The sequence below is a fragment of the Eumetopias jubatus genome, unplaced genomic scaffold (assembly GCF_037043125.1).
Source record: "Eumetopias jubatus isolate StellerSeaLion01/CBP00866 unplaced genomic scaffold, mEumJub1_p1.0 scaffold_16, whole genome shotgun sequence".
Taxonomy (NCBI): domain Eukaryota; kingdom Metazoa; phylum Chordata; class Mammalia; order Carnivora; family Otariidae; genus Eumetopias; species Eumetopias jubatus.
Window position 1 is genome coordinate 7,880,823 of NW_028274822.1, and position 22,380 is coordinate 7,903,202.

General features: G+C 37.0%; 1 protein-coding gene across 1 annotated transcript in view; it reads left to right on the forward strand.

The window, feature by feature from the left end:
- The window catches only part of RTTN (rotatin), a 160,544-nt gene that overhangs the window by 116,073 nt on the left and 22,091 nt on the right, over nt 1-22,380 (forward strand). Inside the window, exons 35-40 of the mRNA XM_028103002.2 lie at nt 889-982; nt 5,217-5,412; nt 7,338-7,428; nt 9,945-10,098; nt 12,819-12,956; nt 15,857-16,074. Of these exons, the coding sequence (XP_027958803.1) occupies nt 889-982; nt 5,217-5,412; nt 7,338-7,428; nt 9,945-10,098; nt 12,819-12,956; nt 15,857-16,074 (891 nt within the window). The remainder of the gene's footprint in view (nt 1-888; nt 983-5,216; nt 5,413-7,337; nt 7,429-9,944; nt 10,099-12,818; nt 12,957-15,856; nt 16,075-22,380) is intronic.

The following is a 22,380-nucleotide window of genomic DNA, read 5'->3' on the forward strand; positions in this document are numbered from 1 at the left end:
ATATACAAGTTCTGAGCTGTATGGTATCTGAGTTTGAGGTAGGGTTGATTCATAAGTTCTAGTGACAGCTCATACTGCATGCATGTGCTGACATGGAGCTTATCCAGGTTTGGGAAGTTCAGGCTATTTCAGAGAAAATAAATTGATGGTAAGAAAAAGAGTGATCTGACCTCTCCAGATAAGGTATTTTTCACATAGAAGGTGCCAGATACATCAGTTTGAACTTTTTCCATTTTAGGAGGCCACACAGTCTGCTCATCTATAAACCTATAGGTGAAATTGTGTTTGTCTTCTACAGAATTTATATTATGTTTAATGTTTTAAAAAATACTGTATTCTGAAACACAGTGTTAACATACTGCCTGAAACAGTTCTTTTGTGATATGGGGAAAGGTAGAGAAAAATCTTATTAATATTTCTGTTGATTTTTTTCTTAGGTACTATTAAAATTTGTGTGTGCCATTTGAAACTTATAAGTAGAACCCCTCTTACTATGAATCAAGTAGGGCAGACTATCTCAGGGATGGTGAATTATGCAAAAGTTGAAGGAGCATGTTTTAGCTTTTTAACATTTGGGTAATAAATGGGTATAGGCCATATCCAGACCTTAAAAACGAAATGGGTTTCAAATCAAAACTTTGCTACTTTGAGTTACTGATTTACATAAATTCCAGCAGGTCCTGTAAGAAGAAGTAGAAAGTGCCATTCAAAAAACTTACAACTCTCAAGATATGGAATGTTTTCCAGTCATATTAACTAGTGTAGTTTTGTTATTAACCTTCTTGGTTAAGGTTATTTTGTGTACATATTGCTTTTGTTTCAGTTTCCATGTGATAACATTAATGAATGAATGTTAAGAATAAAATAATTTTCTTTGCTGCTTGATAGGTGGCACCTTCGTCGGGGAGTGCTGAATTTCTACCACTTGGGCCCTCAGCAGTGTCTCTCCCTGAAGCCTCACATGACCAGTTTGTGGCTCAAGGTACCCTTTTAGGAAGACATTCTACTTTCGAAAAAAAAATGACAAGTCCGTCCAGATATTTTGAAACTAAATGTCTACATAAGAACAAAATTAAATAAGTCACAAAACACAATGAATGTCTAGATAAGAACAAAATGAAGTGGACTGGAACATGATAGAATAAGTATATCAGAAATTAACAAAACAAATACCCTTAACTAATAAATGGAATGTAGTTGTCTGATTGCCATATGGTTTCTTATTAGTTAAGTGTAGATATTTAGTGTTTGAACTGGGGAATTAATAGATATTAGTTACCTTCATTTTTCTCCCTCTTTAGGGAAAACACTTCAATTTACCACAGTAGTCCACTTGAAAGTGGAGAGAATCTGGTCATAAGTATTTTTCAAGGGAAATACTTCCATTTTAAAGTCCACAAAATGTGTTGCATCTTTATTTTATTAGAAATGCTTGATGATTCATTGTTTGCGTGTAACACCCAGTGAATCATGGAATACTACATCAAAAACTAATGTTGTAATGTATGGTGATTAACATAACATAATAAAATAAAAAAATGCTTGATGAGTAGCCTGGGGTTTATTTTTATTAATGGCAATATATAAATTATATTCTTTGTATTAGGGACTGCTTCCCCTGCTATTATGCTTCAAACTTTATATGTTTGGAAGATTACAACTTAGCTTTTGTTTGTTCTAGAGAATATACAGGCCTTTATTCAGTAGCATTAAATACATCACTTGTAAGCAATATGCTACCTAAAAAAGAAGAATTTTAAACACTGAAGTATAAGCATCCACAGGGAAAAGGCTTTCTAAAACTTCAGAAATAATTGCTTAATGAAGACTTTACTCTGAATTTTTATTATAGTGTTCGTTCCCTAACTTCCTAAACAATGTCCCATTTTGGGTTTTTTTAGTAATATATGTTAACAATATAAAAAAGTATTGTAGAAAGTACTTATTTGATCCTCTAAAGAATAAAAGGAGCAAACTCACATTGTTTAAATAGTTGAGGACACAGGATGAAATGAAATTTGATAATGAATTTCATGAACATTTATCTCTAAAAGTATGTTGCATTACTCTTTTTTAATAACTTCATTGAGAATAATTTATATACCATACAGTCACCCATTTAATAAGTGAATTCATTGGTTTTGAGTCTATTCACAGAGCTGTGCAAAAGCATCACCGCAGTTAATTTTAGAACATTTTCATTTTCATCACCCCAAAAAGAAACCTTGCCATTAGCAATCACTCCTCATCTCTTTTGATCCTTCCCAGTCCTAGGCCGTTGTTAATCATCTTTCCTTCTTTATAGATTTGCCTGTTATGGAAATTTCATAGAAAAGCAAATCATATAGTATGTGTTTTTTTGTGACTTTTTTTGTCCACTTAGCATAATGTTTTCAAGGTTGATCCATGTTGTATTATGTTTCAGTACTTAATTTCTTTTTATTGCTAAAAATATTCCACTATATGGATAGACCACATTTTATTTACCCATTCATCATTTGATGGACATTTGGATTTTTCCACTTTTTGGCTATTATGAATAATACTGCTATGGACTTTCATGTACAGGTTTTGGTGTGGACATACAGTTGTGTGGGCTTTTTTGTTTTGTTTTGTTTTTTGTTGCATTATTCTTGATTTGGATTTATTTTATTTTCAAGGATTGTGCTTACAATGTGTATTCATGCACAGTTTTACTGGTTACCAATCACTTAAGCATGTATATTTGACAAAAAAGCTTCTTAATCCTTTTTGTTGAATCTGCCACTGAACAGTGCTGCAAAGCATTGAATATATATTGTGTGTGAGCCATAACACTAGAGCAATTATTTTCTTGTTAGGTATCTTCTTGAATCTCATCCCTTTAAAATAGTATTAAGATAAAATACGATTTTTTTAAAAATTTTTTTTTGGTGATAATGAGATTTTTAGTTCCCTCAGCTAGAACATCTAGCAGGATTTGCCAGTGAAGCTGGTTAGTTCTTTTATTTGTTGTTTTGCTAATTCTTATCTTTTTTTTTTTTTTAAGATTTTATTTATTTGAGAGAAAGAATGAGAGAGAGAGAGCACATGAGAGAGGGGACGGTCAGAGGGAGAAGCAGACTCCCTGCCGAGCAGGGAGCCCGATGCGGGACTCCATCCCAGGACTCCAGGATCATGACCTGAGCCGAAGGCAGTCGCTTAACCAACTGAGCCACCCAGGCGCCCTGTTTTGCTAATTCTTAATTAACCAGGGAATTAATAAGCTCCAGAGTGATTTAGGACAGAGTGAAAAAATTTTTCTCTTAACATGTACATTAGGGCCACTTTAGACATCCAACTTTACATTTTTAACTTTAGTTTCTAACTTTTGTAAAAGAAAAATTATTTTATTTAAAAAAAAAAACAAATACCTAACAGGATCTCTTGTGATCTGTAAGCTTACATTTGATATACAAAGGTGAAAGGAATCATTAAAAAATAAAAATGTTAGTGTATTTGAGTACTACTAACATAAATAACTAGGATAATTTTCTCTAGATAAAATATGAATGTTTATTTAAATATATTAGATGAGTTTGTATTTCTTAACCTCTGTGTCCTCCCCTTTTATCGATCTTCTGTATATTTGGCCTAAAAATGCTGAAAACAGGGAATACATATCTTGTGAATATTTAAATCTTTCCCTTAAAATCAATTGAACTCTGTGGAATTATCTAAATTTAATTTTCCAAACTTTATTTAGTTTAAAATGTCAGATCTTTCTTGATGTTACCTAGTCCAAAGTTATATAGTACTAATTCTTCCCCTGAAGGAATTAGTTAATTACAAAGGAAAAATTAAGCTTTACAGTGGAGAAACCGGGTAGGTACCACCTTGATCAAAGGGCTAAAGTTAACACTACCAATAGTGGCACAAATAGGAATCATGCTTTTCCTGGTAGGACGCACTGAAGATCTACTCATGAGGAAACATCAAACATGAGACGTTCTACAAAGTAACTGGCCTGTGCTCTTTGCAAAATGTCAAGGCCCTGAAAGACAAAGCAAGTCTGAGGAAATCTTGCAGTTTAGAACCCAAAGAGACATGACAGCTAAATGCAAGGTGTGATCCTGAATTGGATCCAAACAAGAACTCGAGCTATAAAGGACATTATTGCGACAACATGCAAAATTCGGAAAAGGTCTATAGATTAGAGGCTACCACTGTGTCACTATTAATTTCCTGGTTTGCTAATTGTACTGTGATTATAAAAGACAAAGTTTGTTTAGGAAATTAATTTAGGGCCGAAGGGGCATTTGCAACTTACAAGCAGTTCGTAAGAATATAGGTACATAGGTAGATAAAATGTGGTAAAACATTAATATATAGGGATCTGGGCCAAGGTATATGGGAATTCTTTGTACTCTTGTACTTTCTGTAAGTCTGAATTTATTCAAAATTTGTTTTTTTAAAAAAGAAATAAGTGAGAGTCATGAGGGAAAGTCTTGAGGCAGATTAACAAAGATACCTTTCTTTAACAATCCCTTGTTGAGTTTTCTGGGAAAGGTCCACAGTCTCATATCTTCAGTTCCAAAATCCAGAATCTCTGAAACCTTGAAAGTTTTCTCAGAACTCACTTGGTGTAAAACTTGCCTGTACCTGAGTACCGTTGCTGCGGACCCTGAGCAGTATTGTTTTGAGGTAGTCTTTCTTCCTTTCTGCATCCTACTTACTGTGATTGTACATGCGTCACACTATAGAAATACTTATTACCTTGTGGGGTGTTTCCCAAGATCCCATTGAAGGTGTGAGTTAATGTAGGGTTCATGTATCTTGCTGTTTTTCTAAAATCTAAAATATTTTGAATCTAAAGCACTTCTGGCCCCTAGAGCTTTAGAAGAAGAGTTGTGGACCGTCTGTTTGTTCCTCGGTGTCTGAATGCTTGAGGGCACAACACGTGCGCTGCCCTTCTTGTCTTGCCTCTTACACTGTCCCCGAAGGCAGGCAGACACACACACACACACACACACACACACACACACACACACACACACACACACACACACACACACACACGAGGAGTTTGATGTCTGCTTCCTTGGCCTCAGGGTGGAGATGAGTCTGGTACTAGGGAAATTCCCCAACCATATCTCTTTGGCACTTTCAGGGACTTTCCTCTGAATATCTGAACTTGTGAATATTGTACATAAGTACAAAGTGAATAAAATAGTGATAATCTTTATGCTTATTTTCAGTAATGGGTCAGCATGAATCTGCGTCCTCACAGCTTCCTCATGGCACATCGCTTCCTGCCCCTCTGCCCAGGCAGTGTGTGGTCACTCCGCCTCTCCTGTCAGCCGTGTGTGGCCTGCTGGACGGTCTCTTGACGGTCGCTCCCGGAGACACTGCACATGCTTTCCGGCAAGCCCGGCTCATAGAGCTTCTCTGCAAGTAAGACGGGCGGGGTGGGGTGGTAGAGATGAATTGACACCAGCTCTGCTCATGACTTGGTGTAAGACTTCATGCGTCCTGGGAATTTGTCTTTACTTTTTTTTTTTTTTTTTTGGCTCATTAGATTACAGGTTTCTGCTTTTGCCAGAATTGTCTTGACAGTTTTAGTTTGGATCTGTTACAGCACTCATACTGGTTTGTTATGTTGACTATTATGCACTCCTACCTTCCTGATTTTTTTTTTAATAATTCAGACGTTCTAAACCTTATTTGTCCTCCATCACACTCAAGAAATATGCAATTCACTTGGCCATTGTAAATGGAAGTGAAGGAGGTCAGAGATTCATCTCCCTAGGGTTGTATCAGCATCGTGGCCATGGGTTGAAAATCATTGTTTAAATTCATTTGGAGTTTTTTTCATTATTGGAGATTAAACTCTTTTATTAGAAAGTACTTTGATAAAATTTAGGAAATCATGATTTTGTTCTTTCATTTAGCTAATATTAATGAGTTCATATGGCAGGACCTTTGGATGATCATATTGGTTATATGGTATAGTAAAAAAGGCTGTAGATCCTGATTCAGCCTGATTTAAGGTCTGATTATAGTTCATTCGCTCCCTAGCATTGTAGTCTTGGGGAAATTGTTTTAATCTCTGGGGTGTCATTAATAACATCTGTTTAATGGGGTTAGTGTGAGGATTAAGTGATGATGTCCAGGACACTCTTTTTTTATAGTAACTGTTCCTTTTCTTCCTTCCCACATCCAGATAGCCAGCGTACCTCCTCCTGTTGACCACTTAGTCATTTGCATTTCTCTGCCTGTGAATATTCGCCATATGAAATTTCTTCTTCTTTGCCAAATCACAGTGCCTTCTTTTTCTTTTCAGGATATTAAGAAAACTCTAAAAATAAAGAAATAACCCTTGTTTCATCTCACTTTTCATTACTCATTTACCATTTATAATAAGCTGTGGGGTGTGAGTTTGTTCATATTTCCTTGTCATCTTTCTACTGTGAGACCTACTAGAGTTGGAAAAGGAACCCACTAGTCGATTGCCTTTTCCTTGTGGATGTTTTCCTGCCTCGAGAACGATCAAAATGGAGCTTTAGGAATCCTCTGGCTTCTCAAGAGTCAGCTAGGAGTCTGCTATGAAATTGAGGCCACAGAGCTATTAAAGGATCTTTTATGGCAAAGGCTTGTCATATTCTGTACCTGTTCTTTATTCCTGACTTAAAACAATTTTCCTGTTTGTTTTGCATTATTTTGTCTTTTACTTTCTAAATCAGAACTTATTTCCTAGCAAGTATTTTTCCTATTTTAAAGAGGAAACTAACCACCAAGGTTTTTCTTTTGTTTGCCTTCCTTCTAAAAGAGCTTCATTATATTTTATTCTGCTTTTCATTAGATATTTTTTGCTTCCTATGTTTATTGGATAAGATCTTTTCCTGTGTTCTAAAATATTATAGGATACCTTTTTATATATTATCTTTATGAAAATCTTTTCTCTTTTTTGTTTTTACTTTCTATTTGAGTATAGTTGACACACAATGTCACATTACTTTCAGGTGTGCATCTTAATTGTTTGATGGATTTGTGTTATGCTCTGTTCACCACAAGCATAGCTACCATCTGTCCTGTTACATCGCTATCACAGTATCATTGACTGTATTCCTTATGCTGTGCCTTTTATTCCCATGACTTACTCATTCCATAACTGGAGGCCTCTATCTCCCACTCCCCTTCCCCAACACCCCCACCCACGTTCCCTCTCACAACCATCAGTTTGTTCTCTGTAAAGATCCTTTCTCTTAAATACCTTTCAAGGTTATATTCAAACTTCAAATACTAATTTATTAATTTTTAATAAGCCTCATACTACTCATCTGGAAGGATTTCTTTCTTTTTTTTTCTCTTCTTCGCAGTATTGCAGATGCCACCCTCCTAGAGAGCTGTGTCCAGGAGCTGAAGGCTCCACTGCCTTTGTCACCTCCAGTTGAACACACTCAGGCTCAGGTAAGTGTCACATCTCCCTCTCGCTCATGTCTGTTTGCACATTTGTTTGCTTTAAGTGCCAAAAACAAATTCTGCCAAGAATATACTAACCATAGGAGAGGAATGGAAATCTTTCAGGATATACATGGTATGATGAGGTTACTTGAAATAGGTTACTTAACATTTTAATCCGAGACATCTTTGCATGGTGAAATAAAGCAGCAGGGTTTAAAGATTTAGATTCTCTTCCTGATTCCATTATCAACCAACTATAAATGTTTACCCACAGATCTGGGTATCTTTGAGCACCATATTATAAAAAGGGGACGTTGTATAGACCACCTTCTCATTCTATGATTTTAGACTGTCTCTATCATTTTCACCTAAATTGAAATTGTTAAAATACATAGTGATTAAATTCTGTGTATTTTCAAAAAGCAGTCTAATAAAAATAAATTTATTTTTGTTCCTTTACAGATATTTACTATTTTTAAGTTCTTGCTTGTAGCTAGCATCTTTATGTAAAGTATGCTTAACAATTCCTTGTGTAGTTGTTGCTAATAGAAATGTTACCCCAAATCAGATTTTAAGAAGGGCTACAAGATTTATTTAGTGTGATAATTAAAGGTGGAACAGACCAGTATCTCTTGCTTTGTGGTGCTATCTTTGAGGTTTCTGAATAGGGCGGACATCCTTTTACAAGGTTGGGTAACACAGTGTGCATCATCTTCAAAACACTTGTCCCAGGGCAGTGTCTTCACTTTTGAGTGTGTTTATTTGCATAAGGCTGTCTCCTCCATTTCACTTTCTATCCATCCAGCAAAGTTTTTTTGAGGGCCTACCATGTACCAGGATCTTGCCTGTGCAAATAAATACTCTTCCCCTCAGGCTGGAAGAGCAGATCATGAGCAAATCCTTATATACCTGTTGATGATAGACATCTGAGAAGAAAAACTAAAACAGGAGACAGGGAATGACATCAGAGCTGGGAGGTTAGGGCTTTTCCACTTAGGGTGGTCAGGGAGGTTCTTTCAGACAGGGAGTGTAACCTGAAGTATGTGAGGAAGCTAGTCCGGGGGACACTGCGGGATCCCAGAGATTGGGAAATGTTTGGTCTGTCCAAGCAATAGCAAGGAGGCCAGAGTGGCTAGAGTGAATCTGTGAGGGGGAGATGAGGTTGAAGGCTACGGTGAGCTCCATGAAGGCAGGGCTTTGCCTGTTCTTACATATCAGTTGTATTCTGGATGCTGAGGGCAGTTCCTGTCCCATGGAAGGTACTCATTTAGTACTTGTGGAATGAATGAATAACAGTAGCACACATTTTGGAGTGCTTGTTTGTACTAATTTATGTAATCCCCACAATAGTCACATGAAGTATCGTTAGTGGCCTCATTTTAAAAGTAAATGATTGGAAATGTCCAGGGTTGCTCACATAGAAAGGGGCAGAGCCGGGATTCCAGCTCATACAGGTTGGTTCCAGAACTCACACTCTTACTCACTTCATCACCTGACCTTCTGTAGGCTAAGTGCTTCTTGGCTGTTTGTCCTCACACAAGATTACTCATTCATTCCAGAAAAGTTCTGGAACCTCTTCTCTGCCAGATTGTGTTCTAGATGCCAGTGACAGATGTGTGAACAAAGCAAACACACACGCCTCCCCACGTGAATTCTGTCCTCGGTGCAGAAGACAGACAGTAAGCAGTAAATAAAATGTGAAGTGTTTTATCAGCTGGTGACAAATGGTATGGGAAAAACGAGGGTGGGTGAAAGGGTGTGCGGCAGAGGGAGAGCATGCTGTGTTTTGTCAAGGGTGGTCAGAGGATGCCTCACAAGGGGGAGATCTGAGCTGAGAGTGTAGAGGTGCCGAGGAAGTGCCGAGTGTGGCTGGGCGGAGTGCATGGGCTTGTGAGAGGCTTCAGTGATTCCGTGGTTCTCTCTTGGATGCTTCTCGTTGGTTCTCACCTTCCATGGCTTATCTTTTTCTGGTAACACTTCATGCATCAGAGTCAGACTTGCTTTAACTGCCATCAGTAGAGTACAAAGGCATCAAAAAAGACTTCATAGCAATAGGAAATTAAATGTTACAAACTTGCATTTTACCTGATAGGAGATGTGTTGAAGAATATCTTGTAATCTTTCTTTCTTTATAAAATTGTATTTTTATATACATATATATGGCATTGGAATGCCCCTTTCTACTTCCAGAATATATTGATTTCCCAGTTTCTCTACTTAAAAACTATAAAGGCGTTCTTTCTCTAAATGGAATTTGAAATTTGACTTTGAAAATACTGCTTTGTTTGGTATTATACTTGACAGTGTTAATGTGGTCATTAATGGCATGTTTATAATATGAGAATACTTTGTGTGCTGTGCATTCCTTGTAGATCTCAAAAAATTATGATTAATATTTTATAAGTTTTTATCAACATACATTACAAAGAAAGTAACTTATAATGCATAGAAAGCTGAAATATCACTGAGCTAGACTTTTCATATAATATGTTTTGTTTTCCTTTATCTCTTTTTTCAAATAGGTATCCTTTCTCCTAGAATATCTGTCATCTTTGTCCAGGCTTCTGCAGTCATGTTTATTGGTAGATCCCGACCTTGTGATTCAGGATGAGCTTCTGAAACCTCTCATCACAAACATCATTGGGATCCTCACCATATGCACCAAAGATGTCTTAGGTAAGCTTTATTTCTTTAAGTTTGGGATGGGAGCAGATGATATTGAGGAAAAAAGTCTTACTCTGCACCAGATACTCACTTCAAGGTTAAATTTTATGTTGTGCTTTGCCAATATTTTGGAAGGCTTTTATAATGTGTTTTATAGTTTGGATCTTTTAAGTCGTTCCAGGAAACCATTTGAGACAAATATGTAGTATAGTGAAGGGCCTCTCCCCTGTGCTGTCAGTTTAAATGAGGGCAAAGTTCTCTGTGTAATATTAGCAAGTACAGTGAGTTTCAGGTAGTAATTATTCTTATAAACTATGGGTACAGCCAAATGACCTACTAATAACTTATTTGCAATAACAAGTATCAGTAAGTGTAGCATATATATATCAAACATTTTGATAAAGTCGAAATGATTGAAAAATACACTCTGATGAAAAGATGCATTAGAGCACTTAATAGAAGAGAAAATTAAAACAATATAGAATCTTTAACAGAATTAAAATATAATTAAAAGATTTTATAATGAAGTAATCGATAATTTGGCTATTGCTAAACGGCTCTTTGCATGTTCATTATTACTTAGGTTTTTGAATTTTATAGATTTGTTTGGTTTTAGGTGAGTGAAATGTTTTATGATGCCAGCAAATCTCGTCCTCAGTGTCTTATTAGTGTTAAAATATCCTGGTGCTAGAAGAATAGTAATTCCTTACTTGTAAATTTTACAAGTGGTAGTGATGTCCTAACTAAGCAAATCAGGATAGACCATGCATTCTCTATAAGGGTGATATCACCCTTCAAGAAACAAAAATTGACTCTTGGGGGAAAGGGTTGGGGGAAAAAAATCTTAGCTATTACAATGGTTTGTAGACCTTCAGAGCTCATTTCTACCCAATAAAATCTTACTCCTTAGTATTTGATTTCTCTTGTTGGGTTTCTTGGATATCACTTGGGAAGCACTGATATTGAGCTCATAGAAGATAAACAGGAAATAAATATAATTGCTAAAAACTATAGTGTATAGATGGTTGTGACTGGAGGACTTCGATTCAACACTTGATCCCAAAGTCATATGGCCAGATATCCCAAAGTCATACCATGTCCTGATTGTCATTGGCTGACTTGTGGATGTTTTTTTAATTGATTCTCTTGCTTTTGTGTGTGACTTGGGCTTTGAGAATTAAATAAAAATAGTGTATGTTTTATTATTATGTAAGTTAATTGGCCCATCATTAATTACATCAATTGCTGAAAATAAAATAAAAACTGTCACTGATAGCTGAATGTATATCTGGCAGCTGGTTAAGTTAGAAGTCATTTTCTCATATCTAGCAAAAGGTAAAAGTTCAGTAACAATTTTTTAAGAAATGAGTTTTAAAAATTTTTCTGGAAAAATAGTTGTGAATGGTTTTATAAAATATTGATTATCTTTCTAGTATATATTTATATGATTGGCTAATTTTCATATGTAATTCAATACATTTTATAGGAGCAAGTAAATTACATTGAAAGTTACTTAGCAAAAGTAGTTACAAAGTTAAGTTAAATGTTAATTGCTTTTCAATTTTTAATTTTAACTTTTAACTTAAATATTTTATTTGGCTATCTTGACTAAAATCAGTAAGCTTTATACCTAATTCTTTTTATGTATAAAGTACAGATATACCGAATCTATATTCAGATATACATATATACGGAATCTATGGAATTAAAACTTCATGGGGATGATGAGGAGGAAGCATATGTCTGAAAAGATTCCTTATAGAGCTGAGAATGACAAAATGGTTGAGACACACACCAAGGCTTGCTATAATCCGAACTCCCTGGAATCTGCCATTTCCAAAAGAACCCTGAAATGGAAGTCCTTAGTTTGCTTGGTAATGGAGTTTGGCAAAAGCTGCCAGATACTACTGGTGGCATGGTCAGAGAAGATAGTCCTAAGATTACTGCTTCTCTCTAGCCTCCATTTGCCACGTGGAGAGAAGGAAAGGCCGTCCTTACGATAGAAGGTTAATTGCTATTTTCTCAGCCATAGGCAAAGGTACAGAATCCTCCTTAGTCTCATGTTTTCTCTGAGGGGCAGTACTCTTGGTTGTTCGATGAAATTCTCCTTTCTTTTCTGACTTGACCTTGGCGCATTGTGCTTTCTTCTTTCACCCCCGCATAAAGAGGATAAAGACAACAGGAGAAACTTTATAAAAGTAGCACAAACAATGCCATATATTTTTTTTAAAGATTTATTTATTTATTTGAGAGAGCGAGAATGAGAGAGAGAGAGTACATGAGAGGGGGGGAGGGTCAGAGGGAGAAGCAGGCTCCTTGCTGAGCAGGGACCCCGATGCGGGACTCGATCCTGGGACTCCAGGATCATGACCTGCGCCGAAGGCAGTTGCTTAACCAACTGAGCCACCCAGGCGCCCAATGCCGTATTTTTACAGTATGCACAATGTGTGTTTCCTAGGTTATGACTTGTCATACCTTCTGAATTGTTATTGAATATGTGTTAATGAGAGGAGGATGCATGAGTGTGTATCTGTCTTTATGTAGGGGGGTAGATGAGAGAGAACTTTAAGAAGCAGTGAAAAAGTTAATTAAAATAAATTTTGGATCATGCTGAATTACATTTGTTTTCATCTAACAGGTGTGTGCCTCTTACGTGTAATGAAGTATCTGGTGAGCTTTGTATTTCCTATTCTTTGTGTTAATAACTTGAAATGTTTTCATTAATTTCATAGATGTAGAATTGATATCGGCTTTTTATCACACATGGACACATTTATTTAACCTTCTGGCTACACTCCTGAGGAAAGCCACTGTTGCCTCTCTCCCACCTGTGACAGTGGGTCTGGCCAAGCACTGGATGGCCGTGGTCGGTAAGAAGATACTCTCACTAGGCTGCGGATCTTTCTGCTAATAAAAATTAAGATAATCATTACTTACAATTTTTATATATTTTTTTCTTAAAATTAAGTAATTACGGCATGGCATTTGGAAGAGAAACCAGGTATTTACTTTGAGAAATTTGCAGTGCTCTTGAGCCTCAAAAATGCATTTTTGAAAAATTGAAACCCAGTTCAGAAAACTATAAAAACAAGTTAAGAAAATCCTGTGGTATTATGAAGAGACATGTGATGTGACATGATTATAAAACAATGAGAAAGATTTTCATGTGTTGACATAGAAACCAGTCTCTTTCCTGAGATATATGCACTGTAAGTGGGTAAACCTGCACCTAAAATTCTGTATATATGATAACATGGAAATCTATAATAAAAATAGTGTCTTGTATCAAGACAAGAATTTTCTTATAGTACAGAAATGGTAAGAGTGTAGGATAGTTAATTATTGTTATAAGATGTTTTCCATATAACTAACTAGCATAAACAAATTTTTTTAAATAACTACTAATTTTTCATAAAGTCTCTTTCAAATTTTAGCATAGCAAGAAGACTTTTTTTAAACATAAATGCATAAATAACACTTATGTTACTTTTAAAAAATGGCTAGTTTAAATGTATTCAACATTGAGTTCTTTTAAGCTTCCAAGTTACCACTAATTCAGTCAACTTGTTTTTTTCACATTTTACTTTATCATTTGGTCATTCTCTAGATTTAGATGGATGGTACATTTTGTAACGAGAGTGGTAGTGTTGAAGTAAGTTTTATGGGGAAATACATGTTCAGTAAGAAGCAAAATTGTTTGTTATCTGGAAGATAGGAGTTCTGAGTTTACCTAAGAGGAAGAGTGTCCATTTAGAAATCATTATTTTACTGAAAGAGATTGACTGTGTAATTGAGATTTTCTTACCTCCATTGTGGGGAAATTTAGTTTACCACCTGAGTCACTGCTAACATAAAGCAAGGTACTAATGGGGGACACCTAAGCCAAGTGGTCAGATGTGGCCCGCTGCTTGTTTTGGTAAATAAGATTGTGTTGGAACCCGGCTACCCATCCTCATTTACATGTTGCCTATGGCTGCTTCCCTGCTACAGTGGTAGGGTTGAATAGCTGTGACAAAGGCCTACGACCTGTAAAGTGTACAATACTCAGTTCTTCTCTGACCCTTTGCAGAAAAAGTTTGCTGGCCCCTGCTTTAAGCCTGTTTACCTGACACTTTCCCTAGTGATAAAATAAGAATTCAGAATCTTTCTGAGTTTACTCTGTCCTTATTCAAAACGCACACACAGTTTATATAATATGGTGCTAATCAGAAATAAGTTACTACAAAACAGCTAGCTTTGATAATAGTAATGTTTATGAAAACATAACTAATAGAAAGTGATTGTTGCTATTCCTTATCATGGAGTTGTTTTTGTTTGTTTTTAATTTCCATCCCATATGCTCATACATATTTAAAACATCTTATGATCACTTTGTAACTTGTGTTATCTAGAAGTCTTTTTTCAGACCTGAGTCATATTTAGACATCATTTAAATGATCATAATTCTCACGAGACGCCACTCTCACTGAATTATTTTTGTGTTACTTAAGAAAATAAGAATTTCTTTTAGCCTAAATCTAGGTAGAAATTCTTATGGTTATAACTCTTACAGAAGCATAAATTCCAAATGATATAAAAGTAAAACATAACAAAATTACAAACCAGTTGTACTCAAATTAATAAAATTAATATGCATCAAATGTTTCTTTGATGAAATCAGTGATCATAACAGGAAATTAATAATGACTGATTCAGTGTAGAGTCTTGAGTTGGCTTGCCTATTCTTTCTTTCTTTTTTTTTTTTAAAAGATTTTATTTATTTATTTGAGAGAGAGAATGAGATAGAGAGAGAGCATGAGAGGGGAAAGGGTCAGAGGGAGAAGCAGACTTCCTGCTGAGCAGGGAGCCCGATGTGGGACTCGATCCCGGGACTCCAGGATCATGACCTGAGCCGAAGGCAGTCGCTTAACCAACTGAGCCACCCAGGCGCCCCAGCTTGCCTATTCTTTCTAATCTGTGTTATGTTTGCAAATTTGTGCATAACCACTTTTGTTCTGTATTCTGAACTACCATGAAACGTTTGTTTCTGCACCATGCCAACACTGCATACTAACTCTTTTAAGTACTGTTCAGCATCAACTTGTTTGAAAACAGAAACACAATTATGCAGTGGTGATTTCGATAATTCAGAGTACAGTTACATGAAATTTTGTTTCGGTAAGCACTGAAATAAAAATTAAAAAGTTAAAAACTCCAGAGACTTTGTGGATCCCAAAAGACCCCAGAGGGAATCAGTACTCATCTATATATAATCCTCTTATTTTGGGTCTTAGCAAATATTGTGTGTATGTGCATTTTTTTTAAAGACTTTATTTATGTATTTGACAGAGACACAGCGAGAAAGGGAACACAAGCAGGGGGAGTGGGAGAGGGAGAAACAGGCTTCCCGCAGAGCAGGGAGCCGATGTGGGGCTCGATCCCAGGACCCTGGGACCATGACCTGAGCCGAAGGCAGATGCTTAACGACTGAGCCACCCAGGCGCCCCATGTGTATGTGCGTTTGTACACACACATACGCAAACACACTTTTGTATCAAAAAGAACCCTTATAAGAAGAATAAAATGAGAATTAGATTCTGTTGTCTTAATAGTGACTGTTTAAATTACTTTTAAACGCTAGAGTTATTCTCGTGATACTTACAAGTATTGATAGCTTTACTACATTAGAAATAAAAAGGCTATAAACTTAATTACTCAAACTGATCTGATTCACTTCTTTAATTTTGAAGACTTTTTCAGCCATTTAAAAAGAAAGTATTCTCTCTCTCAGATATGTTGTGCACATGTGTGGGTTTGTCTACCACATGCCCTGCATTATCTACCGCCAGCCTGCAATTCCTTTCTGTTCTCTTGACTGAGGAAGCAAAAAGGCATCTCCAAGATCAGGATAAAGCAAATGTATGCCACGGTCCATCAATGGCTTCACTTCTTGATAAAACTCAGGAAAATCAGAAATCTCTAGAACGACTTCATGAAGTAATTCTTCAGGTATGTGATTTCTTGACCTTTCAAAAACTTTGTTTAGTACTTAAATCAACTTTCAGTCTTGACCTTATAAAAATTTTTTTCAATCATTTGAATTAATGTTCATTATGACCATTTAAATGAAACAAAAGCATATAAAGTTAAATTAACCATCTCCTCTCCAGTCGTGGTCCTCTGATGTTGACTAGCTTCTTTAACGATTATGATATGAAAATTCAAAATGAAATATTAGAAATCTAAATCCAGCAGTTTACCAAAATGTAGTGTGCTGTGTCATGACCAAAATGGTTATATTGCAGGAATGAAGGTATAATTCATAATGTCTTGCCATTTTAAAGACATGTCTGCATCTCTGAACATACATTTGATTTATGTAAGTGAATTACATATATTTAAGGTGGTTTGTCTATAGAGGTAGGCAGAGTTAGTTGGTACATTTATGAGAAAATGCCCCCTTTCTAAACCATGCTGCCTTATAGACTTATAAACTTACCTTTTGCAGTCCTAAAATGTGAACAAAGAATTTTGTTCATTGAAAAACATTCTAAAATCACTAAAGTGTGAGTTTATAAATAGATTAACCAAAAAAAAACCTTGAAGTGTTTCCTAAGTTGTGTAGTCATTTTTACAAATAGGAAATTGCTAGATTTTTCAATATTAAGAATCTCTCTTTTTAATAATCATGGTTTTATGATTTTTATCTTCTTGCTGAAAGATGGAAAAGAAGTAGACTTGTGCCTTGACGGATTTGCTTCCATTCCCCCGGTCAGCCAGCCACATTTTATAGAGACAGAAGGTTGTTCCAGTCTGCCGATTTGTTGCTATCTCTTTGCTGCTTTGAATTTGGGGATTTTTGCCCCTTTTCTGCCTATGGGAGTTATGGCTGTACAGATCTTCCTGGCATGACCACTTGTGCCTTGTGTGCAGCGGTCACAGATGAGGCTGACAGAGGCAAGGACGGCTCCTGGTCCAGCTCAAACCTACCCACTGAAGGTGGGGCTCAGAGCTCTCGGGGGACTTTTTGTCTCCCTCTCCTTTGCCCAGCAGACTACAGTTACTCTCAGAGCAAAGATAAGGAGACTGATAAAGGGTCCCCTGACATTTTCTCCTGTCTCCAGGAGCTCCTTCAGAAGCTGAAACTCTTGGGGGAAAGATCCTCACAGCATTGCTCAAAGTCATTTACTCTTGGGAGGCCACAGCCTCCCTCAGTCCACTCAGCTCTTCTTAGCTTAAAACCAAAGCTGGGCAGCGACCCAGCTGTCTCAGGCCCCATCAGAACAACAGGCGTTATTTGATTAACTGAGTCTGATTTTGCACTTTAAAGAATATTGTAAGAGGAAACTCAGATTCACACCTTTACAGTGGTCTTCCCCCAATTCAAAAGCATTATTAATCTCCTAACTTTAGCTTTAGTGGAGCTCTCTTCCCTAGGGAAGGGGCCTTTGATCTTAGGTCCTACCACTCTTAAGGACACACTTTCCCCTTCGGGGAATGCAAGTGATTCCTGAAGTCCCACGCCCTTTTCTTGCCCTCAGTGAGGGGAGTGCACCTGCCCCTCTCCCCCGCCCAGGCCAGGAATGCCCAGTAGCTCTGGGAGCCTTGACCGTAGCCATGACCATGAGCCCTGCAGCCAGTCTTCCTGGACCAGGTGAAATTTAAAGACCTCCAGCCAGGCCAGACCAAAGCTGTTTTATTTCCTAGCTGCTTTCTCTCCCTTGTTGGTCGTGCTGTTTCAAGGAATCATGATTAGGCTTGTGATAAATATGAGTCCCTGTTGGTTGATGCACCAGATTAAAATAAATGTACATAGGAAAAATTCTGTGCCACAGAAATTTTTAAAATTTACCTTGCTCCTTATTTTTCCTTAATATTTTATATTATTCATTATAAAAGTTATCATTTATAATCTTTTGCTGTTAACCTTCTTGGCCAAAGAAAACAAGGTATCCTGGAGCCACAGGGTATCTCAGTGATTTTCCTAATTACTAGCCAATTTTCCTCTCCATTTCCTCCAGATTATAAAAGATGTAAAGTATTCTGTGTGGATATGGATACTTTAACCACTTATATAAACTGTTTTTCCTAATAAATCATACTCTTCTTGTTCACGTAAACAGAATATAAATACATGACATTTGTTAGAAGGGCACAAGCAAGTTTAAGACAGAAAGTAAAGAAAGGAAGTGTCCCTGTGACATACTGATGGGAAAAAGTATGCCTCACATGAGTTGGGGCATTTATTAGCTTTTTAAAACTACAAATGCTGTGTTTTCTTTGCTCTGCCCTATATAAAGATAATATGTGAATTAAAATGTTATTCAAATACATGAGCCAGCAACACATAATAATAAATTACATATGTTTCTTACTATACGTGCATGTAGGCTGTGTGCTGTGCCAGGTTTTATACAAAGGAAAGGAAAGTACTGTCTTTGGTCAGAAGAAAGAGTACACTAAAATTGATGACCTTCAGAGGTTTATTTCAATTCTCTCTAAAACCTTACTCAGAAATATTAGGTGTGTGACCTTAAGCATATCACTTGACCTTTTGTAATTCAGTTCTTAAAATGCAAATGCAAAATGAGAGGATTGTATTAAGTTTGTATAAGCTGGCTCTAAAACTCCATCCTCCTGATAGATTGTTATGTTGTAACTTCAATTAAAGGGTCTTGGCAGAGAATCTTTTAAATGGTTGCTTTACTCTACTCTCCCATAGGGGATACATATTGGAAGTGTGCATTTGGTATTTATATCTTAAATTATGTGCAAGTTTATTTTTTCATAATTCCATTTTGAGGAGGTTTGAGGATTTGAATATTCTCTTAGAAACTATTCTGTGTTTTGACATATATGTCCTGTGATATATATCTTTTGGCCATAGGGACCATATTTTCTGTTGACCATAACATAATGAACACATTTGACTTAATGGGGATTTTGCCTTCCCTAGTGATACTCATATTATGAGAATTTATTTGCAAAGACATATAGTAATAGATTTTGCTCATAATTGAGATGTTGAATTAATTCTGCTCCTTATATTTGGTCTGATATCTAAGGATAGTAATGACGGAAACAACAAACTCTCATTTTGCATTTTAGGAGATAGATTTTGCACAAGTGTTTAGTGAATGGTGAAGTTCAAGAGTAAATCTGTTGGAGAGAAAAGGCTTATCTATTTGAAATACGGCTGTGTCAGTGAATGTTCACTGTAATTAAAAACCCTGTTCTTTATATCAGTGCCTTTTGGAAAGAAAGCAAAGAATCTTGACCTAGAAGACCTAGATCACTTAATGTATAGAAGGAATTAGATCTAAAAAGAGCATAAAATTTAAATAAATTACATTGAGTCCTGATTTTCTTTCTTCCTATGGTTGGCAAAAAGACATGCTGTTTCTTGCTGTATATCCTCTTGATTTATTTTTCCTCTTTTGTGTGTCTGCATCATCCAGTAGCTAGTTGTCTGTCACTTCAGCTATCTGACATGGAATCTTAGCCTCCCAGACTTCTCGCGCTTTGAGCCATGTGCCCCTGCTCTGTGCACAGATGCTCGGAACGACTCTTCAGTCTGTAATAAGTGCTGCATGGAAAATGGTAGAAATTAAATCCTCTGCTCTGACCTTCAGTATATGTTGAAAAGTAGGTGGATTTACTAGATGTTAATCCTGTTTATTTGTTTTTTGTTTGTTTTTAGTTTTTGGCTTTCATATCCGTTTTTCTGTGTATACATTTTAGAGTGCCAAACAGGTTTATAAGTTTTGTATCCAAAGTAGAAGACTTCTGTGCTTTTCCTTCATTTCCCTCTTCTTAGAGGCAACTATTCATACCTCTTTTAGTTGATTGTTTTATGTTTCCCTTCCATGTCTCTAACATGCTTGTATTACTCTATCTTGGTTATTCCATTTTAAACATTATCTGTTGACTTCCCGCTCTGGAACATGAGACTTGAGTTCCCTTTCTCAGCCCCATGGCCCTCCCTGGTCACAGTGGGCTCCCTTCTCCTTTCCCTGCTATCTTGTATCTTCATGGTGGCTAGAGAGGAGGCAGCATGTGGTGGTCAGTCTGTGAAAATGCTGCACACAGTTGAACTTCACAGCTTCCTTTTTACTTAGAGATAATTATTGTATTATTTTTAAATTCACTGAGTTTTCTGTTATCACTGGTAAGCTCCATGCTCTTTGCCAGCAATCGAATGTCCTCTCAGTATATTCAGACATGACAGAACTTGTCAGCTTCATGTTCTGGAAGAAATCACTCCCAGTTCCTTCTGACCTGCATGGTGCCCAATGTGATCCTAGGATCTCCATTCACCTTCTTCCTGGGGAATTCCTTTACCTCTCTGCTTTTCCTGCGATCTCCTGTCTCCCATGTTCTCCTTTCTTGGTTCCTGCCTTCGTTTGGATAGAGTCTATTGTCTGGTACCTTCCAGAGTAAAGGTGCATAAGAGGCTTTTTTGAGATCTAGACATCTGAGTCTTTTTCTACCCTTACATTAAATTTATATTTTAGTCTAGTGAGGAGTCTAGATTAGAAGTCATTCACTTCAGAATTGAGAAGACTTTGTCTCTTTCCTTTAACTTCTCATGTTACTGTGGAAAAATCTGAAGCCATTATGATTTCTGGCTGAAGCCATTATGATTTTTCTCTCCCCTGGGAGTTTTAAGAATTTTTTTCTGTCTCCAGCATTTGACATTTTCCAGATGAAGTTTCTAGGAGGGTTCTATTTAATCCATTGTGCTGGGCTCTTTTGAGGGTTCTTCTTCTTCTTCTTTTTTTTTTTTTTTTCTTTTAAAGATTTATTTATTTATTTTAGAGAGTGAGAGAGAGCAGGAGTGGGAGGGGTAGAGAGAGGTGGAGAGAGAATCTCAAACATTCTCTGTGCTGAGTGTGGAGCCTGATACAGGGCTCAATCTCATGACCTTGAGATCATGACCTGAAGCCAAAGCCAAGAGTCGAAAGCTCAACTGACTACACACAGGTGCCCCTCGTGATGGTTCTTTCCATCTGAACTCCTCCTTCGCTTAACTGACATCCCCTCTACTTTGTGTGTGCTATGTGTCTGGAACTCTTAAACTAAGTTTTCTTCTTACATAATTTCTCTTTTCTTCTTTTTTTACTCTTTATTTTGGTTTCTGTCTTCTGGTTAGGGGCTTTTCTCCGTATCTGGTAATCTTGGTTGTCTGCTGCATTTGAAACTGGGAGATCTGAAGCAGATTGGAAGCCCTGGGCATCAGAGTGGAGCCTGTCAATTGAAAGCTGTACTATGTAAGGGCATTTGGCTGCCTCCCTTTGTGGCCTGCCTCCTTGCGCTTGTCAGGTTCCCGAGAGAAGAGTCTTCTGATCTCCTGCTTGGAGGTGAAAAGCCAGCTGCCAAGTGTTTTGCCACAAAGTAGGAGGAAGAGAGCAGGGGTCTTAGACATCAGTTTGCACATTTCACTTACTCCTTCCTGTTTTCAGTGTAATACCCTCACCCGCAAATATGCCTCATCTTTGCCAGTTTAGAACGCTTTAATTCATCTTCTCCAGACTAAATTTCCAGTTTCTTGCAAGGGGTGGGGAGGAAGAGTGGCTTGGCTATGCAGAGATTGGTGGGTCGTGGGCAAAATCTGGTCATCAAACTGGTTCTCAGAGATTTTTCAAATAATCCTCCTTTGTTCTCACTTCCAGTGGTACCTGATGCTAAATTTCCTCAGCCATTTGCAGTTCATTGTATGGACAGGGGTGGTATTCTGCCTTCTCAAGCCTGCTACTGCATTTGCTATTCATCCATCTGCTTTCTAATTTCTAGACTTGTGTGAGTGAGTGAGTGTGTCTGTCTGTCTTGGTGTTTAATCCCATTTCTATCATTTCAGTGAGATTTCATGAGGGAATAAAAGACATTTATGTGCACAATTGTTTCCCTAGAATTCTTATCTCTTTTTTTCTCCCTCATTGCTGTAGAGAGTAGATGAGTAATATATTTCAATGAGAACATTTTGGTTTTCCTCAAAACATTAATGCATGCAGGTTCAATAAGGGTGTGTATAGGGGAGCAGTTTTCTTATTAGTGGTGAAGATTAAGTTTATAGGCAAATTAGGTTGCTCATAATTAACTATACTTATTATACTCCAAACATATTCATTATCCTAAATAATTTTCTACCTTTTCCCCACTGTCTTCAAGGTCACATTAGCATGATCTTTATCAAGCATCCCTGGGTCTGGGCATTTAATATCTAACTCATTGGCCAAATAGGGACCTGCCTGGTTAGAGGCAGCAGCCTAAGTGAGGTATTTAAGATGGAATCACACTGCCCCTGGTGGTGGGGCT